The sequence below is a fragment of the Athene noctua genome, chromosome 14, assembly GCF_965140245.1.
Source record: "Athene noctua chromosome 14, bAthNoc1.hap1.1, whole genome shotgun sequence".
Lineage (NCBI taxonomy): Eukaryota > Metazoa > Chordata > Aves > Strigiformes > Strigidae > Athene > Athene noctua.
This window is the reverse complement of record NC_134050.1, coordinates 12663300-12685048: the sequence shown is the minus strand read 5'-3', so window position 1 is coordinate 12685048 and position 21749 is coordinate 12663300. Positions and strand designations below refer to the sequence as shown.

The following is a 21749-nucleotide window of genomic DNA, read 5'->3' as shown; positions in this document are numbered from 1 at the left end:
ACAAAAAAGCCCTTGCTAATCTACAGGCTACAAGTAGCAGCACCAAGTGCTTCTCCAAATTAAATCACATGTCCCTCAGTTTGCTTCACTGATTCCTTCCAGCACAGCCTACATGAGGCTCGAGGGGCTATCTTCACCATAGTAGGTCTGATCCACTTTGAACCCCTCTGGGCAAAGGGTCTCATATCCATTGCTCTACACAATCAGGACGTACTGATTCACCCCACTTCCCGAAGGAGCACGTGCCTAGTACACCAAGGAGTAGATCTGATGCAGAGCAGGAGGCAACCTCACTGGTACAAAATAGTGTCATTTTCAATCAAAACCAACATGTTTAGTGGAAGGAATATACCTTAAGTATTTCCTGATGATTTTCAGATGCATAAAGTCTACCATCCCGAACAATGTCTTCTATTAGTTCTTGGTAGTCCTCTATGGAGAATGCACAAGAGAGTAATTTGCAGGTTCACTTCACTTACATACTCATTACCTCCTTGGTTATACATGTAAGCCCTAACCCAAAAGAACCAGGGTACTTGGCCCTCATATTATCAGTCAGAAAATATTCCAAATGCTCTTCTGTAAAGAAACTACAAATACAGTTTACTATTAAAACAGTGTACTCTGCTGAGCTGCTCAGCATCAATCTGTCAAAAGTGAAAGAAACCCTAATGCACCTAAGACTGTAGTGCACAGCAGTGTAGTGTAGACCTGTAATGAAGTAGCCTTCTTCAAACCAACTTCACTGCAGAAACTTATCTATAAATACACACAACCTGTTATTGACTTCTTTCTACAAGGAAAAAGAAATAAAAGAGGTAAGAGGAAGTTTTCTTAAAAGGCAAACCCCATGGGTTAATAAAAACTTGAAATGCTTCAAAAGGAGAGGTGTCCCCTGAAAAATTAATTATCCACTGTTGATGAAACTCTGCAGACCACAGCAAGGATGACTCCTTCATAAGTAATCCAGTGTGAACAGAAACATGCCATTTCATTTCCACATCATTTATGCTGAAGTGCAAAGCCTCAGCTCGTTTCACTCCTGGTGACTCTGACAAGGATAAGGTGAAACTCTTGCCCTTCAAGCTTCTTTTCAATATAGATGTTTTGTTACCTGATACTAGATTACAGATCACAGTATCAACACAATAAATCAGAGGCACTTGGGCTCTGCCCAATTCCTAACTGGGGGCCTCTGTTGCCACCTGAAGCAACCCAGAACTAGGAAGGCACAAAAATGCATAAAACCTACATCTGTCTCTGAGCTCTGCATTTGGCAGGTCAGAAATCAGAATCCCAGGTCTTTGTTTAGGTTAGTAGAAGACTGGAAATACAGTGGCACTTAAGACTGCAGTGCAACGCAGAATTCCTTAAACTAGCTTTAAATGGAAAGAGCTACTGGGAGTAGTCTCATAGCGACACTGCTGAGAGCGCTGGGTTACTCTGCTGCTTAGCAGGGTCAAGCAGCCCACAAGGAGTTCTGCACTGCTGCAGCTGCACTAGTCCACACCAGCTCAGCTGCTCACATCCGCTTACCGTCATATGTTACATAAGGAACTTGGAATCCTTTGGCACTGTTTCCTTCATTCGACTTGAACTGGATCCACAGCTTCTTAGACCTAGAAGTGAAAGCTATAGGGCGTTCGTAGGTTTGACAGGTTTCATACGTGGTCACTGAGTTGGAAGAAGCTTTCAAAGAAAACACACAATAGGGAGTTATCTGACAATCCTTCATACTAATAAACAATTAGAAAATAGGTTCCACTACCATGGCAAGATGTTAAGAGAACTCAAAGTGTGGCAGGCCATCGGTTGATGGCAGGCCATCAATGAATGACTTCTTGGTCAAGGAATATTTTCACTTTCAAACAGTCTACTGTTTGAAGGATGTACCTATACTAGAAACTGAAGCTGTTTATTCACCCATCAGGTACCTGTAGGGAATAGCAAGCATCTCCTCCTTCCTAACCCAGGCTAGACTTGCTTGGTATAATTCATGACTAGTTAGCTTGAACCACCTACTCCTTCTTAACAATATTTCTCTGAGTTCACTGACACATCACAGCCTTGCACCCTTGTTTCACCTGAACCTATGGAACAGCATTACCAAATAGGATTTCTCAATTTGTCATTCAAAGAAATTTCTACTCTTAAGTAGAGGCCAGCCAGACTACATTTAGTTTATGTAAACAGCAATGCATGACAGAAACCTGTGTCACACACCGAGATAGACAGCACATGCCTCAGTAGATATTTCAGACTTACAGCTTTTTCGCATCACCAGGTAGTCTCCACACTCATCTTCTATTGGTAGAAATATTTCTGGAACCACAATCAGAATACGGCGCTTTGGCGGTGGGTTAATATTCCAAGTGCACTCAGTGTTTGCAGGATAGTCCCCAGGATAGTTTGGTGATTCAATATATCCAGTGTAATCTCCCAGTTCACCTCCACACTGCCTATCTGAAAAAGCAATGGAGTATGCAAGACTAGGCAAAGTCAGGTCATCCTACAGCTTGCTCTACAGTCAGAAACAGGACACGGACAACCAACACAAACTTCTCTTCTGCATCTGATGCAGGTACTGTTCTCTTTGCCAGCTTCACTTCACAATGCTGCCTGCTTCCGCCTTTGTGTTTTAATCAATGTTGAGGCATGAAAATACAGACCGGTCCCTGTTAACACAGCAGGTGCTATTGACCAAGCCACAGCCAAGCAGCAAGGCAGCTGTAAGAGGACAGAAAAATGGTAAAGCAAGGATGTTCCTCTTGCTTGTACCAGACAGAATGTTTGTATAGAAGCATCAGCAGAAGTCTAACTGGTGTCTGAGGTGCTTCTGCTCAGGCACCATGCCTGCAGCAGCACAAAATAGGGAGTATAGCAGGCTCTTTCTCTGCACAGATAGCACTGCTGGCAGTAAGAGGTGATGAACCCCAGTGCAGGATACTCTGCCTGTGCTCTCCAACTCTGTGTGGCCACAAGGGTCTGGGCACTACAGCACCATAATAGCAATGGCCAGGTGTGACATGCTCAGGGAACGGATTCTTTAAGTGAGAGACATGCAGTTCTCAGAAACATATTTCTGTGTATGTATGTGTATACAAGTGTCTCCAGAGGTAGTTCCAAGGAGTTGCCTCTCTGCCCTCTATTTTCCCTCTTTAACTCATCCTCAACTTCCCACACTACAGCTACCATACTCCAGAACAGTAATTGCCTCTTTCAAAGGTTGTTATTAAGAAGAAATGGTTGCTAGGGATATTAAGTTTTGTGAGCCAAATTCCATTCCTTTTGATAGAAGGGAAAGAAATCAGTGCACCGAGAACACAAACTCTGTCTGCCATATCATGGGAGAAAGATTTAACAGCAAGACCCAGAGTGACCCAGCACCAACTGGCAAGACACAGTCACCTTAACAAGAGTGATGAAACCAGTCTGCAGAAATGGTCTCTCATGGACCTCAGTAAGCCATGTGGAATGAGAAGCAGGCAGACAACAAAAGAGGAACACCACCACTGCCTTCTCTCCAAGCTCCCTGGAGCAAAGCTAAATTTTGCCCTTAGAGACACCCTGAATATTAACGGCCCAGTCTTTTTATTTGCAGGAGATCATCAGAACCATTTTTCTATACTTACTTTTGCACTGTGTTATATTTGTTGACCCATCAAAATCAGTAGTGGTGTTTCCAGGGCATGAAATGCAGTAATTTTGTCCAAACTCAGGCTGGTATGTCCCAACTGCGCAGCGAATACACCGATGAGTTGTGGTATTATAAAAATGGCCAGGTGAGCACTGAACTGGAGAGCAATTACATATGTAGCATGACTAAAAAGGTGGCAGTAGCACATTAGAATGTGATTTAATGCATTTTTCTAGGACCTGGTATAATTTCAATAACTGCAATGCCATATTCCTAAACTATAAGGATAATAAAGCAGAGGTAATTGAACAGATTTTAGTTTATTAGTCACTTGTGCATGTTCAGAAGTCCCAAACACAACAGTATAGAGCAGTTCCGTGTGGAAACGGTAATAAAAGATACAGAGGTATGAGTATAACCACCATGATTTTGTAAGCAGGATGCCAAGTAGAACAGTGTGTTACCAAATGGTCTAGCCACTGACATTTGACTTGAAAGATGAACTGTATGTGGGAATACTAACTCAACCTTTCTTTCTTGCCAGCTAATGCCAAGCAGCATGTGCGCTGCTGCTGCATCTTAGTACACCCCTGCAATCAGCTTACCACAAGCAGAGGTGAAAGACTTTGGCCCTCTACAAGTGGCACATTGTACCAGTATTAGTGACTAAGCTGGTCTGTTGACACCTTCTCTCACAACCACACACTGTCTTGCAACAACAGGCCATGACTCAGGGTACAGCCACCTCCACCAGATCTGCTACTACTTGATTTCATTGTGGCACACAAATCATCATGTAAGCTAGACACATAAACTATAGCCCTCACAGGCTTGCTGAGAGCACCTCCTGCATCTCCATAGCAAGTCTCCATTCTGACATACAAGCTCTTTCATAAACATAGCAGATTTTATGGAAGTTTTAGACATGAGATAGACAAACAGGGGAAAAAATCCTTTCTGGCAGACTTTAACTTTTTTCCTAGCTCCCTGCATGCAGACAGGAAGATACCCTTCTCTCACTGCAACGTGAGAATACAGGACCCCAAGCTCCTTTGCTTACATCTCTGTTATGCTTCTTTTCATTTGGTTTTGCTTAGCTATTCTGCATCTGTGTCCATCATCATCTGTACTGGCAGAAAGCAGTCAAGAGCATCAGTCATATACTATCTTTGCTCTTAACTCCATTCATCACCTTGCTGCTTTATCCTTGCCCTTTTTCTTTGTGGGACTAAAAAAAAATTAAAATAAAATCTTTTCCTACTCCTTTTACCTCATTAGGCAAGTTCACCTCTCTCAGCTCAACATCAAAATAGTTTACTACCTTGCTTTTCAAATGTAGTCTTCTGTGCTGCACAGTCCATTTTTTCTATTCTTTTTAAGCTCTGCTTACTCCCAAATAACTCTAGTCTTGTTGAGCTTTGTAAACTAGCTCAGCCTGGAATCCTTCCTTACATGCTCCACCCCTCAATCCAAATGCTTCAGATACAAGTTCCAAATAGTTCTTGCATCTGTGATTCCATGTCTCATGTGGCCTCTTCCACATGCAAATCCCCAAGCTCTTCATTCCAGTTAACACAAAAAATTCCTTTAATCTCCACTCTAATTTGAAAACTAAACCTCATTTATAGACCCGATTTTGTTTATGTTGAATAAAACCGAAATCAGTTCCTCTTATCTTGATCCAAAGTTTCTAATGTGTTTTTTCTGTGATTTAACTTTGCAAAATCAATTACAAAACAACAGCATTTGTGGATTCAGTGATTCTTCACGCAAGTTTATTTGCTATCACAGTATTACCGGTAACATTAATTCTTCAACCATACTGCAAAATTCTTCGGTTATGTTGCAATTCTCAATAGTAAACATATCTTTAATTACAGTAGAGAGATGTCTTAATCCAAACCACTACCAAATGTTTGCAACAGGACCTTATTTCTATCTCTTATTTCTACTCTATGGCAGTAGATCTTCTCTTAACACTTTTTCTTCAGGTGATTTTAATAAAAGTGATGTTCTTTTACCCATGCTTTAAGACCCTGAGCTAGATAACTAAGATGCTAACGAAATTCCTTCATTTTTAAAGATATGATCCCCAGCTGATTTTCACTCCTGTGAGGAAAACCTTGGGAGCTGACAGCATGTCAGCTCCACTGTGATCAAATTTAGAGGGCTGTCTGAGGTACTGCAGGGTTAAGCTGAATGCTAGTTTTTTATGTATATCCCAAGGCATCCAAGCCAGTTTCTCATTATAAACATGAAGAAACTATTTTCTTACTTATCCTCCAGGACTGCAATCCCCTCCTTCACATTTTCATGTGGCTGCTGTGCTCAAACCCAAAATGTCAATAAGGCATACTGATTTTTCTCCTGAGACTTTTTTTTTCCTCCCTGCTGTTCCTTTATATGACTTCACATATCAACGACTTCACTGACTAACTTCGATGCATCTCCCAACCCCTTCAAGTCTTGAAAAAAAAAATCAGTTATAAAAAGAATTGAGGCTCTATTGAGTTTCCTTGCAACCAGGGCAGGCCAACCAACTACAAGACCCCTGGAAGGAAGGATCCTTTAAAGGAGAATGACTCTTCTTTGAATGCCCCATTTGTAGCAGCAGCATTTACTTTTGCCTCGGAGCAATGCAGTTGTTCAAAATCTCGACCTTACCTTTGGTCTCACAGTCCTGAAACAAGGATGCACTGCTATGTCTTGTTGTTAGACCTCCTCCGCAGGGAAAGCAGGATACTCTCCCAGCTTCAGGCTGGTATGTTCCAAGGGGACACGGCAGACAGGGTTTGAAGCCATCAGGAGAATATTCACCTGGTGAGCACTGATCTGGAAGAGGAAGACCACACAAGTAATCATGCAAATTCACTAAACTAAACATCACATGTGCCCCAAAGACTTTTAAAGCAGAAATATTCTTGCCATTCCTCTGATACTGGATCTTGGATAATGACCAGCTCTGCACTGCATTCCTGTGTTCTGTGTGGTACGTAGATAGCACTAACTCAGTCTGATTGATTTTACCTAAACACACAATCTCAATATCGTCTAACAAGCCCAGCAATATTTATGGGTATCTTTGAGAAATTCTGGTTTTCAAGCTTTTCACAAAAGAACTGGCTTCAGTGCCAGTATTTAATAATTACCCTGCTCTGGAAAAGCACAAAACACTGTTGCAGTTGTGCTGAAAAATTCTGTCTTTTTAAAGATCTGTTACGATAATAAACTGTTAGTTTTAGTTTATAGCTCCAGTAAATCACTCTGTGAATAGCCGTTTTTGTTAGGGAGTTAAATTGGCCTTGGCTTCATTTCAGGATATATGACTAACAACAAGCAGGGCATTAACTACCGGTCATGATCAATGATGAAGAGTTTTGTTTATGGCTGATACACTGAGCGGAATAGTGAGTGTTCCTCCTTAGCTTAAAAATAAAATACAGCAGCTTAAGTAATGCTCTGTAGCTTATCAATGAAAGCTAGTGAAGAAGTCTTAGCTCTTGGGTCTAACTTTTTCCACCACACACCACTTCTGCTCTCATAAGGACACACATTCATTTGCTTCCACACTTTTCAAGCCTTTCTTCATTTTATAAACATTCCTACAGAACACTCATCTCTGTGCTCTTTGTGCAACTCAACAAACATGAATGAATTAAGGCTTTCATTGCAACACTCCTAATAAGGTAAGGAAAGAGCACTATTTACAATTCTGTGACAAGGAAAGACAATCCAGATTAGTAAAGGTGATTTTGAGAAGTGGTTATGGGTAACCCAGAAGCAACAGAAAGATCAGTGCGAATATCCTTCCTTCAAAAAACTCTACGACTCTAAGAAATCAGTGCTCTGAGTGGCCTCACTAGAGACTATCCGCTCTCTGCCTTTAACTTGTCTTTTTCCCTTCATTTTAATCACATGTCAAACTTGGGGTGGTTTGGTTTTTTGCATTGGGGGCAGGGGGTGTGTCTTTGTTTTGGTTTTGTTTCGAACGGAATGTACTTTATATTGACACATGTAAAACCATACAAGTTCAAACTTTAAACTGTATTTCAGGTTTCCTGAACTTGCTCAGCATCCAGCATAACAGTAGGACAGCTAACAGAGCTCAAAGGAAACCTGTCCCAGGCGGGAACCAAACCTAACACTTCTGTTGAAATGTTACTTCGAGAACTTCTCCCATCAGATGTCTCTTGACAACTTTATCATCTGCACCTTACTTGCCTTAGAACCACGTGTTGTAAAACTGTAGAGCTCCCTGTGGAATAAAACGGAGTTGATCTAAATCTTCCAGGATTATTTAGCAAAGTGCCTAATTTTTGAAAATTTACATTGAGGAATTAAACTTCATAAGATCTCCTCAGACATCACTGAGATCCTCAACATGGGACATTCTTAGATGCTTTTAGAATTCAGTTATTCAGTGCAAGAGAAAGATGGAGCAGAAGCATCGGATGGTCTGTTTCTGTGCCCTACCTCCACACTGAGACACACTGTGAGCTCCAGCTACTTTTTGGTTTCCAGGATTCTGCAGTCTGGGGCAAGAGTCACAAGTTATTTGTCCTTCCCCATCCTGTTAAGTTTTATTAGGGCATAAAACACAATTCTCATTTCCCATTATAGTACATTCTGACACTTCAGCTAATTAGCAACAAGAAAAAGAATACCAGGTCACTAACATCTTGTGTCTGTGAATTCAAAGCCAAATTAGGTGGTCAGCAGCTAGACTACTAAAGTGCCAGGTGATACAAAGACTACATTTACACAAGTATTAGAGCTGATCAACTATCAGGACTTTTGCAATTTAGCAGGTTCTGTGTAATGAAAGAAGGCTGACATTTTAATTCAACTTTGCTCGGTGTTAATCTAAAGTCCATTAAGCTGCACTGAAGCTACACTCCAACTGCTTCAGGCCCCATTTCTCTGCTGTCTTCTGCTCACACTGGCTGCCCCAGGGATGCACTGTGGCAGGTCAGCAGGATGGTAGACTATGACTGTGACAGTGCCTGCAGAGGAACACAGAGCTGAGAGCAAAAGACAGGAACTTGTGTAAAATCACCTGGGCCAACCCAAAACTTTGGCCAATCAAAGCTAGCCAATCAATTGATTGAACCGATCAATTTAATTATTTAGTTTTTATTTTCCTGAACGGTAGCAACAACAGAAAGAAAACTAAAAAAAAGTCCAACTAGCTACCACCACTGTAATAGGGTGTGCAAAACCAGCTGAATAAAAGCTGTGTACAGTGTAGCGGTTACAGTTGTGAACGAGCTTGGAGAGAGAAAAGGATCAAGTGGGAGGACAAAGGACAGGCTGACCCAACGTGAAGAGAAAGCCATGTAATGACTACCCAGCTCTTTCAGTTTACTGCTTAAAATTAAGAACATCTGTTTGGGCCACAACATCTTGCTGGAGACAAACCAGCCTGACAGAGGAGTCCAGCTGGATGAGCAATGGTGCTTGTCCTGTGTGCCCATGGGTTTGGGTTCACAGGACACCACCACCCTAGTTGGCCACTCTCTGCTCAGAAGTCACTGCACATTGTTATCAGAATCCCAGCACGTGGAGTGGCCTTGCAAGACAGAGTGGGCAAGGGGAGCAGTAGTTGCTTTTACAGCAGAAGTCACTGGTTTATGAAGCAGCATGTGGTATGCCTCCTGGAACTGGAGAGACTAGGCTGAGATGGATAGGCCTATGAGGGTACTCCACACATACTCATATCTGATGCTACTACATGCAACAATGAGCCTTATTCTCAATGGTGTTAAACACCCATGATCAATCTGAAATCAGTGAGACTTGAAAAAAATCAAGCAACTCTGGATTAAGTTTATAAAGCATGTAAAATACAGAGACTGGGAAAATTAAGTTTTAAATATGCATAACCCTCTCTTTCCCCCACCATGACGTCTGAGATGCACCAAACACTTCAAGCCTTAACAGATCCTATGTGCATATAAGAGGTTAATACATCCAGATACAGATTTAGCTATTTACAGTCTAATGAATATCATTATTCAATGCAAATATTAAAATTACTCCAAGTGATGCTATAGTTTTAATGCCTCAAGCTCTTAAATAGATCCAGTTTTTTCACATGACTACATCAAAACAAGATCTTCAAAGTCATTCATACCAGTGTCCAGATAATTTGATCCACAAACATATTCCCGTTCCTCCCCATCCACCACCTAGAAATGGTCCAAACAGAGGCCATTCATCTAACCCCCCTGGAGCACAGAGCAGGGGTAATGAGGAAAGCTTGTTTAGAAGCTCACAGCACTCACCAGGGCCCAATTTAGCATAACAAACAGACTTGGTGTTAGGTTCAATTACAGTAACATTAATTATAAGGACATTATGTCAACATATAAATAATCCCACGGAAATCCACAGGGCTGTTCATCAAATTAGGATGACATGAATGAACCCTCTAAAAAAAAAACCAAACCAACAAAACCCAAAAACCCAATAACAAAACTGAAGAAACATCCCTAAGAGTTCAAACTTTTGCTGTCAATTGTTTAAATGAAATCAAAAAAGCTTATGAGCTTCAAAAACTGCATGATCACACCTGACACATGGGAAATACCCAGTCGAAACAAGATCTGAAGATTTGCAAATAATGACATTAAATCAGAATTCCACTGGCTGACTTTGCCCTTTTTTCAGAAGCCTGTTTTTCTCCAAATGAACAAAAGAACCAATTGCCTCTAGTAGACTTCATTTCTGCAGCCACTGTCTTTGTTTGTCTTCAATACCCATTAAAAACCTGGTCTTGAGTCTCATGCAGCTGTTTTAAAGGAAAAAAAAATATGTGAAAGCTTTTCTGATGCAAAAACAAGAAGAAAAGGGGGAGGGGGGAAGAGAGGGGCCCACAGGGAACTGGGATTAACAGTTACAAAGACATTTAAAGGCTCTTCCCCTCTTTTCAACACTTCAGCCTTTGAGCATTTGCTCCTATAGACAAATGCTGTAGTATCTCAGTGGCTGAGAAGGTGAACCTCATAAAGGAGGTCATGATCTACCAATTCACCATTTTCTTAAGAATGATGCCTTGACTTTATACGGAAAAATCACAAACAACTGATGCAAATTGATTCTGAAGCGGCATCCTTTAAGTTATTGTGTTTTAGCAGTTCACACATTTAGGTCACATGAGATGGTTATGCATCCTAAGGATTTGTGTCTTAAATCTGATTGTCAGAGCAAGCAGATTAGCAGAAAAATAGCACCCTTTCTCCCATTTAATACCTAATTTCTTGTCAGATTTTTATAAAATTATAAAAAAAACCTGCAACATACAATCCTCTGTTGTGTAACACAGCTACGAATTGTAACAACTGCAAAGACAGGCAGCACTTTGCTTTTCTCTTTACATCTCATACTTTTATAATGCCAGTATCATACCACATCTAAACTTTGAGATGAAATGTTAGTATTTTATTTGCATCCTTTAAACTAAAGGGACAAAACTGCTGAATGCTGAGCAACGAAATGCATCAACACCTCCCACACAAGACAAAGCTGCTCAGCATTTACATCAGAGCAGTGCCTATACCAGTGCTGCTTATGTTTGTCTCTGAAGTGACAGCTTTTCGGATGAATCCGCTTGCGACTACTACGCAGCAAGGGCATGCTCACGTGTCCTTTTACGGAGCAATTTCAGGGAATGGTACTTTTCATTGCCTCCTTCCATCTCTTATTCATGTATCCAACACAAAAAAATACCAAATGGAACAGGCAAGGCGTACTTTCAACTCCATGTGAAGTGATCAAGGTATGACAGTTAAGCAGTGGAAAAGCAGCTAAAATGCTTGTTGTTTCTCCCTCAGTGGAAAGTGCCTGAGGGCAAAAGGGTCCCAATAAATATGTACAACTTCCCTGTCAATATGGAGGTTCCTGGTAAACCAGTTTCTGATGAGGAATTGCTAGTATTTAAACAGTTGGTCTTTGGTGGTTACATCGGTCTAAAGTCTAGCTCATATGAGAGAAAAAATACTTGTAGCCAGGTTAGTGAATGAAACTGCATTCTCCCCAAGACAAATCTCCTCTCACAGAAGCATGTAGCATTTCCAGCATCCTTCGATGGTTCATCCAGTCTTGAAGCACTGTCATTCAAATACACACGGTTTTTACCATAACTTTTACTCCGGCATGAAAAGATCACACTCCTGCTATAAGAATCCAGTTCTCTGGGAAGGCTAATGAAGGTTCCATTTTGCCATATGCATTTTCTGTGATATACATTAGTAGAGACCTACTGCAGGTTGTTCCCTGGAAGCCGTTCACAGGATTTCATGGAATTAATCAATGTGAGCCAATGTTAAATATGCTTACTGATTGATACAGAGCTCACACATAACAAGGTAGACAAATGCAACACTTGAACCTCTAAAGCATCAGGAAATCCCAAACAGAAGTGTATGTTAAACAGCAAACTTGAAATAAAATACACTATCCCTTGGAATCAGCAGTGAATCCCCTTTTACCGTCAACAGGTGCTTAAAGAACAACAGACACACACATGCAACCATTCAGCATATTAAAAACTATGAAATAGCTTGGAAATCACATCTAACCTGTTCCTGATGCCTTTCTGGAGTTTTTATTCTGTGCTTTACCCCACTGCGGACAGTAGGAGTTAAGACAGGAAAATCAGGAAAAGTACTACCTCACCAAAAGTGTGCAACCAAACAAAGTTGAGCCTACTGCTGCAACTGCAGGCCAGTTACCCAAGACAAAAGCTGACAGAGCAGGAGCTGGACTTTCCCTCTTATGCTAATCAGATACAACTGTTTCAGACAGTGCTGTGTCAGGAGAAGTCTACCACAAGAAGACTAGTACATGACTATCTGAATCAATAAAACTACATCTAACAGCCATACTCCAACTATTTTGTTCTAAAAAAAATGTATTTGAAAACAACGAACTGAAACCTCCACTTCATTCACGCTCTGCGTCACAGAAGACTTGTAAGTCCCTAGACTTTTTTCCCCTCACTGCTTCCTGCTCCTCTGGTCAGACCGAGCAAAATCCCTTTGCCAAAGTTCTCTGCCTGTCCAGAGACCACATCCACCACCTGCACCAAATCCATCTGCTGACCTGGTGTCTTTTGCTACGGAGTTGCTTTCTCCCCAGAATCATTAGCAGGGCCCCGATCCTGTCCAGAAGTTCTCAGCAGCTCCACAAAACAATCAGATCAAAACAAAACAAAACAAAAAACCCCAACTCTCCCACACACCCCCTTGAGCTAGCTTCTTCCTCTTCTTCCACACTGTTCCCACTCCATTCTCTTCTCCCCAGTCTCTTTCTTAGCTCCTTCTGACTGGCAGTCAAAGTAGCAGCCGCCCCAGTACACGTTGGGACAATCAGCTTTTTCTAAGGAAATGAGGCGTACGTAACAACACTGCCTCTGCCTGGACTTTTATGTCCCCTCGGCAGCTAGTGAACTTTCTGTCCAACTTCCAGCAATCTGACAAAGGATGCAGAGAGGTTTCAAATATACTAAAGTTTCTGTATGTTTAATGTAAATAAGTGGGGGACATGCAAGTGGATGAGAGACCTCCTTAGCATCCATGCAAAAGGCTGTGGTGCACGTTCCATCTCCTGTTTGATCACAGCAAATCTACACAAGGATATGGTCTGAATACTTCAGCTGAAGAAAGGAAGATTCATTTACTAATTACACCTCTTAGGAATGAGCAAATGGAACCTTAAGGCACGAGACCCAGAGGGAATCCTATTTTACTAGTTCCACTGCTCACAGCAGCACCTGTTAAGATGTCCAGAGCAAACTGTGGCACCAATTCAGCAACAGAAGAGGCTTGACTTTTACAAGTTGTTCTTCAAAACATTTGTGTTCCTATGCTCAGTGTCTCTGTTTTAACCATGGACAGGCTATTTGTGCTCACCATACCAAAGAGTTTTCCAGTCGTTCTCCAAAAAGCCCCTTTTCTCTCTGAGCTGCACAGAAATGTCATGTAAGCTTCTCATTTGAGAAAGTAAACTGGTTTTGCAGCTACCTAAAAAAAATTCTCTTTGTTATTCCAGTTCCTAACTGTAACTCATGTTGCCTTCTCTACCTGCAGTATTTTTAGCTTACACATTGCTATTTTTTCCAGATGAAATCACAAATCGCTTGAAAGCCATATTGTGCTCTGTACAATGGATTGAGACAATTTTTCGAAGCCTTCCTCCAGCATCCAACACAACAGCTTGAAAACATCCATGTAAACTCAACTTGGTGAGCTTTCCAAAGTTTTTCAAATTTATCACGTTACCAAAAAAAAAGAAAAAACTTATAGCTTTTTTCCAACAGAATTCCTGAGTAATTCCCTAATCTGTGCTTGCTTGCACAGATGTTTTAAACAACACCAATTCATTTTTCTATTCTATGAATCCAAGTTTTTCTAGACTTAGCAACACTAGACTGGAAAACCTATTCTGAGGCTGAATGGGTTGCTGCTGGAAGATGTACTAATTCAATCCGATGAGCATTTTAAAGGCTTGCTGATTCACAAAACCACCTACATGCTGCCTACCCTATGCAGCCTGAATTAGCTGTCACGGTTGTTAGGCCCCTATTAAGATAACATCTGACCCCTCTCCTTAACTTTTGTGCTTTGGAAGCATTTATTATGGGCTGCACTATGGTGGTGCCCTCCAGTGCCATTATAATTAAGATTTTTCTCAGTACTGCCCTATAAAACCCCTATTCTCCATGAATTTGTAACTGTCATGAAGATTCTCTGGGACTCAGAGCTTAATCGGCAAAGAGAATGTGGCTATCAAACTCTGCTCGGCCTTTTCTTTGCAATGAAGGAGAGATGAAATGTTTACAAGTTCAGAAATACGATGTTACACTGCGTATTAAATACGGAGTTAAAAATAACTGATGATGTCAAGGCCATTAGTGCCCAATGTTACTCCCATGTTTTCTAACCTTGAGCTTACTGTAGGCGGTTCATCAACTATAACAAAGTGCAATGCACTGAGCCCTTATTCCAAGCTATAACACAGCAAATGCCAACAATGAATCCATAGAGGGGCAGATCTCAGTAGCACAAACAGTAATCCCCTACTGCTTGTCCAGGAGACAAGTATCCCACAATCCCCTCAGGCTCACCAGACCTGAGCAAAACAGTAAACCACACATAATGGTTTGTTCCTAATTTACATTTACTTACCACATCTGTTACCAACATGCATCTGTCCTGCACCACAAGACTGCTGCGGTTCTGACAGCTTGAGAGACTTTCTGGCCACTTCGTGGTCCATGCCAGAGACTCGAATGCGGAACTGGTCTCTGCTGATTGTCTTCCGTAAGGTTCGAATGGTTTTACGGAACCTCTTTTCGGTCTTTTTCCGAGCACAGCGCACATCACATGTGTCTGAAAAGTATCAAGGGTGAAAGCTGCTAGAAATGACCATGCACAAAAATCCACCCAATTCAAAAGGCCAACTAATGCAAATCATTGAGAAAGCAATTTCTGTGAATAATTCAGAAATCCTTAAGGACAACACCACCAGGCTAGAAGAAAACTGGTCAGACCACAAGACTTTAATCTATGGGCAGCTCTTTGATCTTTGAAACTATCCCCATCCCTCACTATTTTTAAAGCAGTAAAATTCATTTTCAAAACAGGAGATACTTTTTATTGTCATTTTGTATACAGACAGAAGTGAAAAATACAGAAATCAAGGAGCAAACAGCAAGAAACTTCAAACCGCACCTTGGATTATTTTCCAACCAACCTGTCACCTCCTTTCGGCTTGTTTCAAGCTCAAAGTCCGCAGTGATAAAAATTTCTCTAGTTGCTGTCAGCCTACTGAGGGCTCCATGAACTTTCTTGCCAGAGCTGCATGTTAGGTTTACATAGTGGAAGCTCTCCATTACTGAATTATGTCTCTCTGTATGAACAAAATTAAAGGAAACAAAAGCTTGGCCAGATGTGTTCTTGAACATTCCCTAGTGCTCAGCACATATGCTGTCATGACAAGTTAAAGGGGAGCAAATGATCAACTCCACATGCCAGTGAACGGTTTGGCCAGTTTCTCAGCTGGTACACCTTCACATAGAATCATGACTCCAGTGTACCTACAGATGTACTGTTGGGCTGAGACTCTGGCACAGCAGCAGGTCTGAGACATGATTCACTGCTCAGATGAGAGCTTGGCTGCAGTGCTCAGCTTGCTTCCCCTGGGTTTTGCTAGCAGGTTCTAATGAATTGCCTTTGCACTACGTAAAGCATCTTAAAATCAGGACACTGTCTACATTAGGCAGGCTACTTGAGGGAAAAAATTTTGCACTCATATGAAGCATGTGAAAAACATATTAGCTTATAGTGGTGTTTAAATTAACTAGTGGTTGCACACACAGGACATTTGGAGACCATTTTCAGGGTTTGAATAAGGAAATAAGGTTTAGTATAAGAAAACACCTGGTATAAGCTTTGGTTCTGGAGTATATAACTCTTCAATGAGCATCTAGTGTAGCTTCTCACTGTTACTCTAAGGACAAACAAACTGACATGCTGATTCACCATATTGTTTAGTGATTTCTTCCCTCGGCTTTTTTTTTTTTTTGGTCTTTTTTGAAATGCATTCCTCCTCATTTTCTGCTGACCTTGTGAATTCCCAGGCTACACTTTCTGCTGTGGAACAGATGTAAAAGCTGATTTCACTATATCCATCTGGGGCTGCTGAAGTATAAAAGGAAGACAAGAGAAAAGAGGAATAACCATTTGGCAATAGAGTCAGCATAAAAGGCCAGGAGATTCATCAGTACAGCATCAGACAGTAAGGAGCAGGTGAGAAAGGAAAGAACAGAAAGAAGGGATAGGGATAGAGAAAGGAAAGGAAGAAATCAAAAGGATGAAAAGAATTGTTGATTTTACTGAGAATTTATTGGCAGTAGTACAAACGAAAAAGGAGAAGGGCCTTCCTAGCAAGACTGTAAGGTTGTCACAGGAAAGTCCTGTGATCCGAAATAACTATTGCAAGACCCATGGCTGGGAAGGAGTGTGATTCATGAGGTCAGTGAGGAGCAGAAAGTCTGCAGTCCTCTATGCTTTGCTTGTGGCATGCTTCATATCTGGAAAGCACTTAACCCCTGAGCTACGGCTCTAACCTGCTTACCTGCATTTTTATACTCATACCTGGTATTATCTGTTCCAGACCTTCTTGAAACATCTCAGTCTTTTTCAAACTACATTTTCCTTCATTTAATTTAAAGGTTACGCTTATCTTGATGGCTGAAGTATCTTCGGGAAGAAACAATGACATGTTATTTTAAAGAAGGAATAGAAAATTTAGATAACCCTAATGTCACATCATACTGATGACATCAAAAAATATGCTGATATAAAGTGAAAAAGTGGTCATCACAGAAAACCTAAAGAGATGACAGCTTCCTCTTGCTGTGAAGCTGGTTCACAACTGGAATTGGAAAAAAGTGTGACAGATTTTAAATAAAATAAAAAAAAAAAAACGAGGAAAAATGAGATCAAGACCAGATCTGCTATTGGATAAATCAAATAAAGGTTAGCTGAAGTAAAGGAGATACCCCAAACCAGTTCAGAAAGTAGTTTATTTCTATATAAAATAGTGCCTCTTATCTGTTTATCTTTAAGTGCTTTCTGAAGTTTATTGTCCAACAGCTGAACCTAAACATATTCTATGTTGCGAATACTATCCAGTTCTGAAGCTGAAAAAGAGGCATAAGCCTCCTGGCCTAGCTGTTTATTTCACTACTGATCTTTTTCTCTTTCCTTATTCATTTTCAAATAGTCTTCATTTGAGTGATGCCGATGAAGCAGTACAAGGGGAATTTCCTGCTGTAATCATGAGGAAGAGGAAGAAAAACCAGAGGGAATATAATGGAGAGGGAAAATAGAAAGTCAACAGGAATGCCCTTATTTCAGAGTTATCTATTAAAAGAAATCAGTCAAATCATGCAACAGTAAGTCTAGTGATTACCCAGCCAGCTGGATGCATTTGTATTTTGCTGCTTTTTCTTAAGCTGAGATGACCTGCCACAGGTGAGGGTGTAGGCATCTTGTGTTCCTAACAGACAGACCATACAGACAGACAGACAGTAAAGACACAGGCACTGTGCACAGACTGAAGACTCCTGTAGTATAAAAGACATTTTTAATTCATTGATGAGCATCATCATTTCACCTTTTTCAACAATGTTGTTCATAAAATACTCCACATAAGAGCTTGTCTCTTCCTAAGCAATTTAAAGGTTTCAGGAAGAAAAGCAGCATCTGTCCCGTAAGCACTGGCCGAGCCCGCGTGCTGGGTCCTGTGGGGTGGAGGGGCTCTGCGGGCAAAATCTCAGACCCCACGCAGGGCTGGAATGCCTTCGCCCCATTCAGCAGCGGCTCTCAGGGCCAATTAAGGAATGGCCCAGGGAGCACGGAGAATTCTGCCCTGTCCTCCCCAGCTTCAAAAAGACAGTTGTCATGAGAAGGGAATCTGAGGGTAGAGTGGTTATAAAAGACAAGGAAAGGGGGGCTTTCCTGGGACACTGGCAGGGATATAGCCCTTTATTATCTACAGTGAAAGAGGAAAGGTCCCTGTTGATCGTCTACTTCTTGGGGCTTCCATCAGAGTTAAGAGGTTTGCTACTCTTATATTCTCTACAGAATCATACAGTTGTTTTTGTTGTTTGTGACTTACCAGAAAATACTTGGACATCTGAAGAGCAGCTTAAGAAGCATCTATCGCTCCCACCACTCTTAATGCAGTGCAGTAATGCCTTGGGTGACATACTACCAGGCAAGGGACCCTTTGTCTCTAAATAGGATAAAACAAATACTCACAGAAGTAAAACATCTACATACACTCTACTAATAAATCAGCATGCGGCTGCTTTTGTACCTGAGAGCACCCATGCAAACTAATATGCTATTTAGACAGAAAATCAAAGCAAAATAAAACCACTAGAAGATTGTACCACATACATAACTTACTTCTAGGTAAAGCTATCATCAGCAAACTTTCTCATGCAGAGAAACAAAAGGAAATAGAAAAATGAGCTAGATAAAAGCACAGGAAAGAAAGCATCAAAATCCCTCAAAGTATCTCCTGTTTTTTGGGGAGGGTTTTGCTTGTTTTTATCCATTTCAACATCAGTACCATCATGCCTCACTAAAAAGTAAAGTGGAATACCAGGAATAATGACTCATACCCCTTAACTGGACAGATCAAGATTTTCAGATTTGACTATAACCACATGGCCATCAGACACATCAGGAGTAGAAATATATTTACTAGGTACCTTACCAACACAATCCTTTTTATTCCAGTGTAATTTGTAGTTAGAGTGACACAGGCATTCATAGTCTCCCAGCGTGTTCATACACAGCTGTTGGCAACCGCCATTGTTGACGCTACATTCGTTAATATCTACAGAGGAAAGGTAAAAACACTTTTAAAAAGTTACTGTTGCCAAAGGCCTGTACTCTAACTCCACTAGGTAAACATGTACACAAATACTGCTTAGTAGGGTTTAGAAAATATTTTAGGAATGCTATCTGGACACACACCTTGAAATAGTTTTGTTCTCATGGAAATTCATTGCTAAACATCAAAATGGATCAAATGTTGTCAGAGGAGAGATGTTAGGTATGTCCTTAAACGACGTAATTAAAAAAATACTGAGTTTCAACAATATAACAACAAATTAACTCACAGAAAAGGAGACCAAATCAAGTCTGCACTGCACCATGTTTGGTTAATTAATATTTCTGATTTGGAATACAGACAGGCAACATGGACAGAATTCATACTCATCAATCCTCCAAAGTGCTCAGATAAATACAACTACTGTGGAACACTATTTGACTCCATGTCAAATGTTGCAAGATACAAAGAAGTTTAAATGAACATCACTGACACATTACATCATTCTTTTTTTCTCGGGCATGCTTCAAGATACCACTTTTGGGCACGTAACACTACTGTATCACCATCGCTCCTTTCAGCCAGTTACCCAATTTTGAGGCCGATGCCTCAATGCCAATAGGAGGAGAAACTACTGACAACACAACACACTGCCTTTGGTGCAAACTCGCACGCTGATGCAGAATATACCATTCACCAGTGGTGTATCCCAGGGGTCAAGACTGGGGCCAATACTATTTATCCTCTTCACTGAACCTGGATGATGGGACAAGAGTTCACCCTCAGGAAGTTCGCAGAGGATACAAAACTGGGAGGAGTGGCTGATACACCAGATGGTTGTGCCACTATTCAGAGGGACCTTCACTGGCTGGAGAAATCAGCCGACAGGAATCTCATGAATTTCAACAAAGGGAAATGCAAAGTTCTACATCTCTGCTTCTCAGATGCACCCTGACGACTGCTTCACTTGTCTCCAGTAACTTTATGGCAATTACATAACTCTAGAAAGATGCCATCAAGAAATCTCTTGTAAGTCCCAGAAAGTTTGAGCAACTGAGGGTACCCACTTCTACATACACTTTTCCCAATGGAAATAATAAGTTCTCGTCACTGTTCTCCACAGATTTGTTCTCCCCTCTAGATACAATTTGGTAGAAAACACCATGGAACAGATTACAAAACTGAGCTGATTCGGGGGGAAAAACATGCTACTAAAAGAATTGAGACAGCAGGGGTAGGAATGAGCAGCAGAGGGATAACGGAGAAAAAACAGAACACCTTGAATTGGTACTACTACCCAAGATACCACAAAATCGGCCCAGAACTTTGATTTGCATTGACCTTTCTTTAGGATACTGCATGCAATGACAACCTATTATCTCCAGCACTTACTAACTTCTTCCATATAGGTCAGAAGGTGTATACTCAGTAACTCTACCAGCTTTGACACAGCCTGTGATTGCCAGTAAATGAAGGACTTAATATGGTACAAGGATTAACATCATCTGCACAGCAGTATGATATGAAGAGGCCAATTAGCACCCAACAGAAAAATTACAGTTCCTTTCCCTCATTGGTGGCCAAAAGAAATGGGATTAATGCAAGGGTATTCATGAGAACAGACTTCTTTTAGCAAATAGAACACATGAATAGTGTTACTCCTCATCCAGACCCTGTTCATCAGGATAAAACACAGTGGTGTTGTAGCCCTGTAATCTTCTTTGCAGACTTTCTAGAGGCAGAGGTTAGAAGAGATCAGGCATGCAGAAATCTCAGTACTGTTATCTCCAAGTTCAAGTGTACTCATTCTGCCTCAGAAATAAATAGGTCTTATTCAGAATTAAGCAAGCAAACGGAGTCAGTAAGCTCTTGCCTAGAGCTTATATGAAACACATTTAATTCCATTTAGCATCCAATTATTCACATCTTCTCATGTTAATTCTGGGAATTTGTCACAGAAATATTCACATTTGACACACATTGAGGTTCTGTGAACATCTTTCTCTCTTTCCTTGAACTTTTCTTGTAGGAAAGACATAAAAGATTTAAGAGTATTAATCTTGGCCAAAAATCAGTAAATCAGTACAACCTACAGTGTAGATCAGTTCCAATCTACATCACATGAGGATCTGACATATGCACAAGGGCAATCTGCAAAACCGTAATTTTCTAAGTCACGCAGAGCTTCCTGTTCTTTAAGTCCCATTCCACCGACTTTTCATTGAAGTCAATGAGACTTCTACATATGAAAATTGTATCATATTATGGCTTTCATATCCACGTGCAAAATGCATTGGTTTGTTCTAACAGTCACAAGTTCTTTCTGGATGCAGGGTGGGAAGGGAAAAATCATTTGAACAAAGACAGAAAGAAAAAAGCAGGATTAGTTTCTACATTTGCTATGTCTCCTTGCCATGGCAAAGAGTAACATTTACTCTCCAAGCCTACTGCATATACATAGGATTGTGTCTTGCACAGACACTAATCAGACCTGTGGCAACACTATTCTACCAGCATGGCCTGTAGTATCTTTTTATAACTCACCTCCACAATGTGTGAAGCCATAGAGAGCGTATCCTTTGTTACAAGTACACTCAAAGGTGCCTGGATGATTGATGCACGTGTGGTCGCATGTCCGTTCAAATGAGCATTCATCAATGTCTGCAAGTTTTAAAGGGATACATCAATATCTTTCAGCCTG

General features: G+C 40.9%; 1 protein-coding gene across 1 annotated transcript in view; it reads right to left on the bottom strand.

Annotated features, from left to right (window-relative positions):
* SCUBE2 (signal peptide, CUB domain and EGF like domain containing 2) overlaps positions 1-21749 on the bottom strand; it is a 44474-nt gene that overhangs the window by 2555 nt on the left and 20170 nt on the right. Inside the window, exons 11-22 of the mRNA XM_074918641.1 lie at positions 21593-21709; positions 18929-19051; positions 18323-18439; positions 17615-17701; positions 16795-16899; positions 15392-15547; positions 14824-15027; positions 6302-6469; positions 3633-3794; positions 2266-2463; positions 1537-1689; positions 353-432 (exon numbers count right to left, since the gene is read on the bottom strand). Of these exons, the coding sequence (XP_074774742.1) occupies positions 353-432; positions 1537-1689; positions 2266-2463; positions 3633-3794; positions 6302-6469; positions 14824-15027; positions 15392-15547; positions 16795-16899; positions 17615-17701; positions 18323-18439; positions 18929-19051; positions 21593-21709 (1670 nt within the window). The remainder of the gene's footprint in view (positions 1-352; positions 433-1536; positions 1690-2265; positions 2464-3632; positions 3795-6301; positions 6470-14823; positions 15028-15391; positions 15548-16794; positions 16900-17614; positions 17702-18322; positions 18440-18928; positions 19052-21592; positions 21710-21749) is intronic.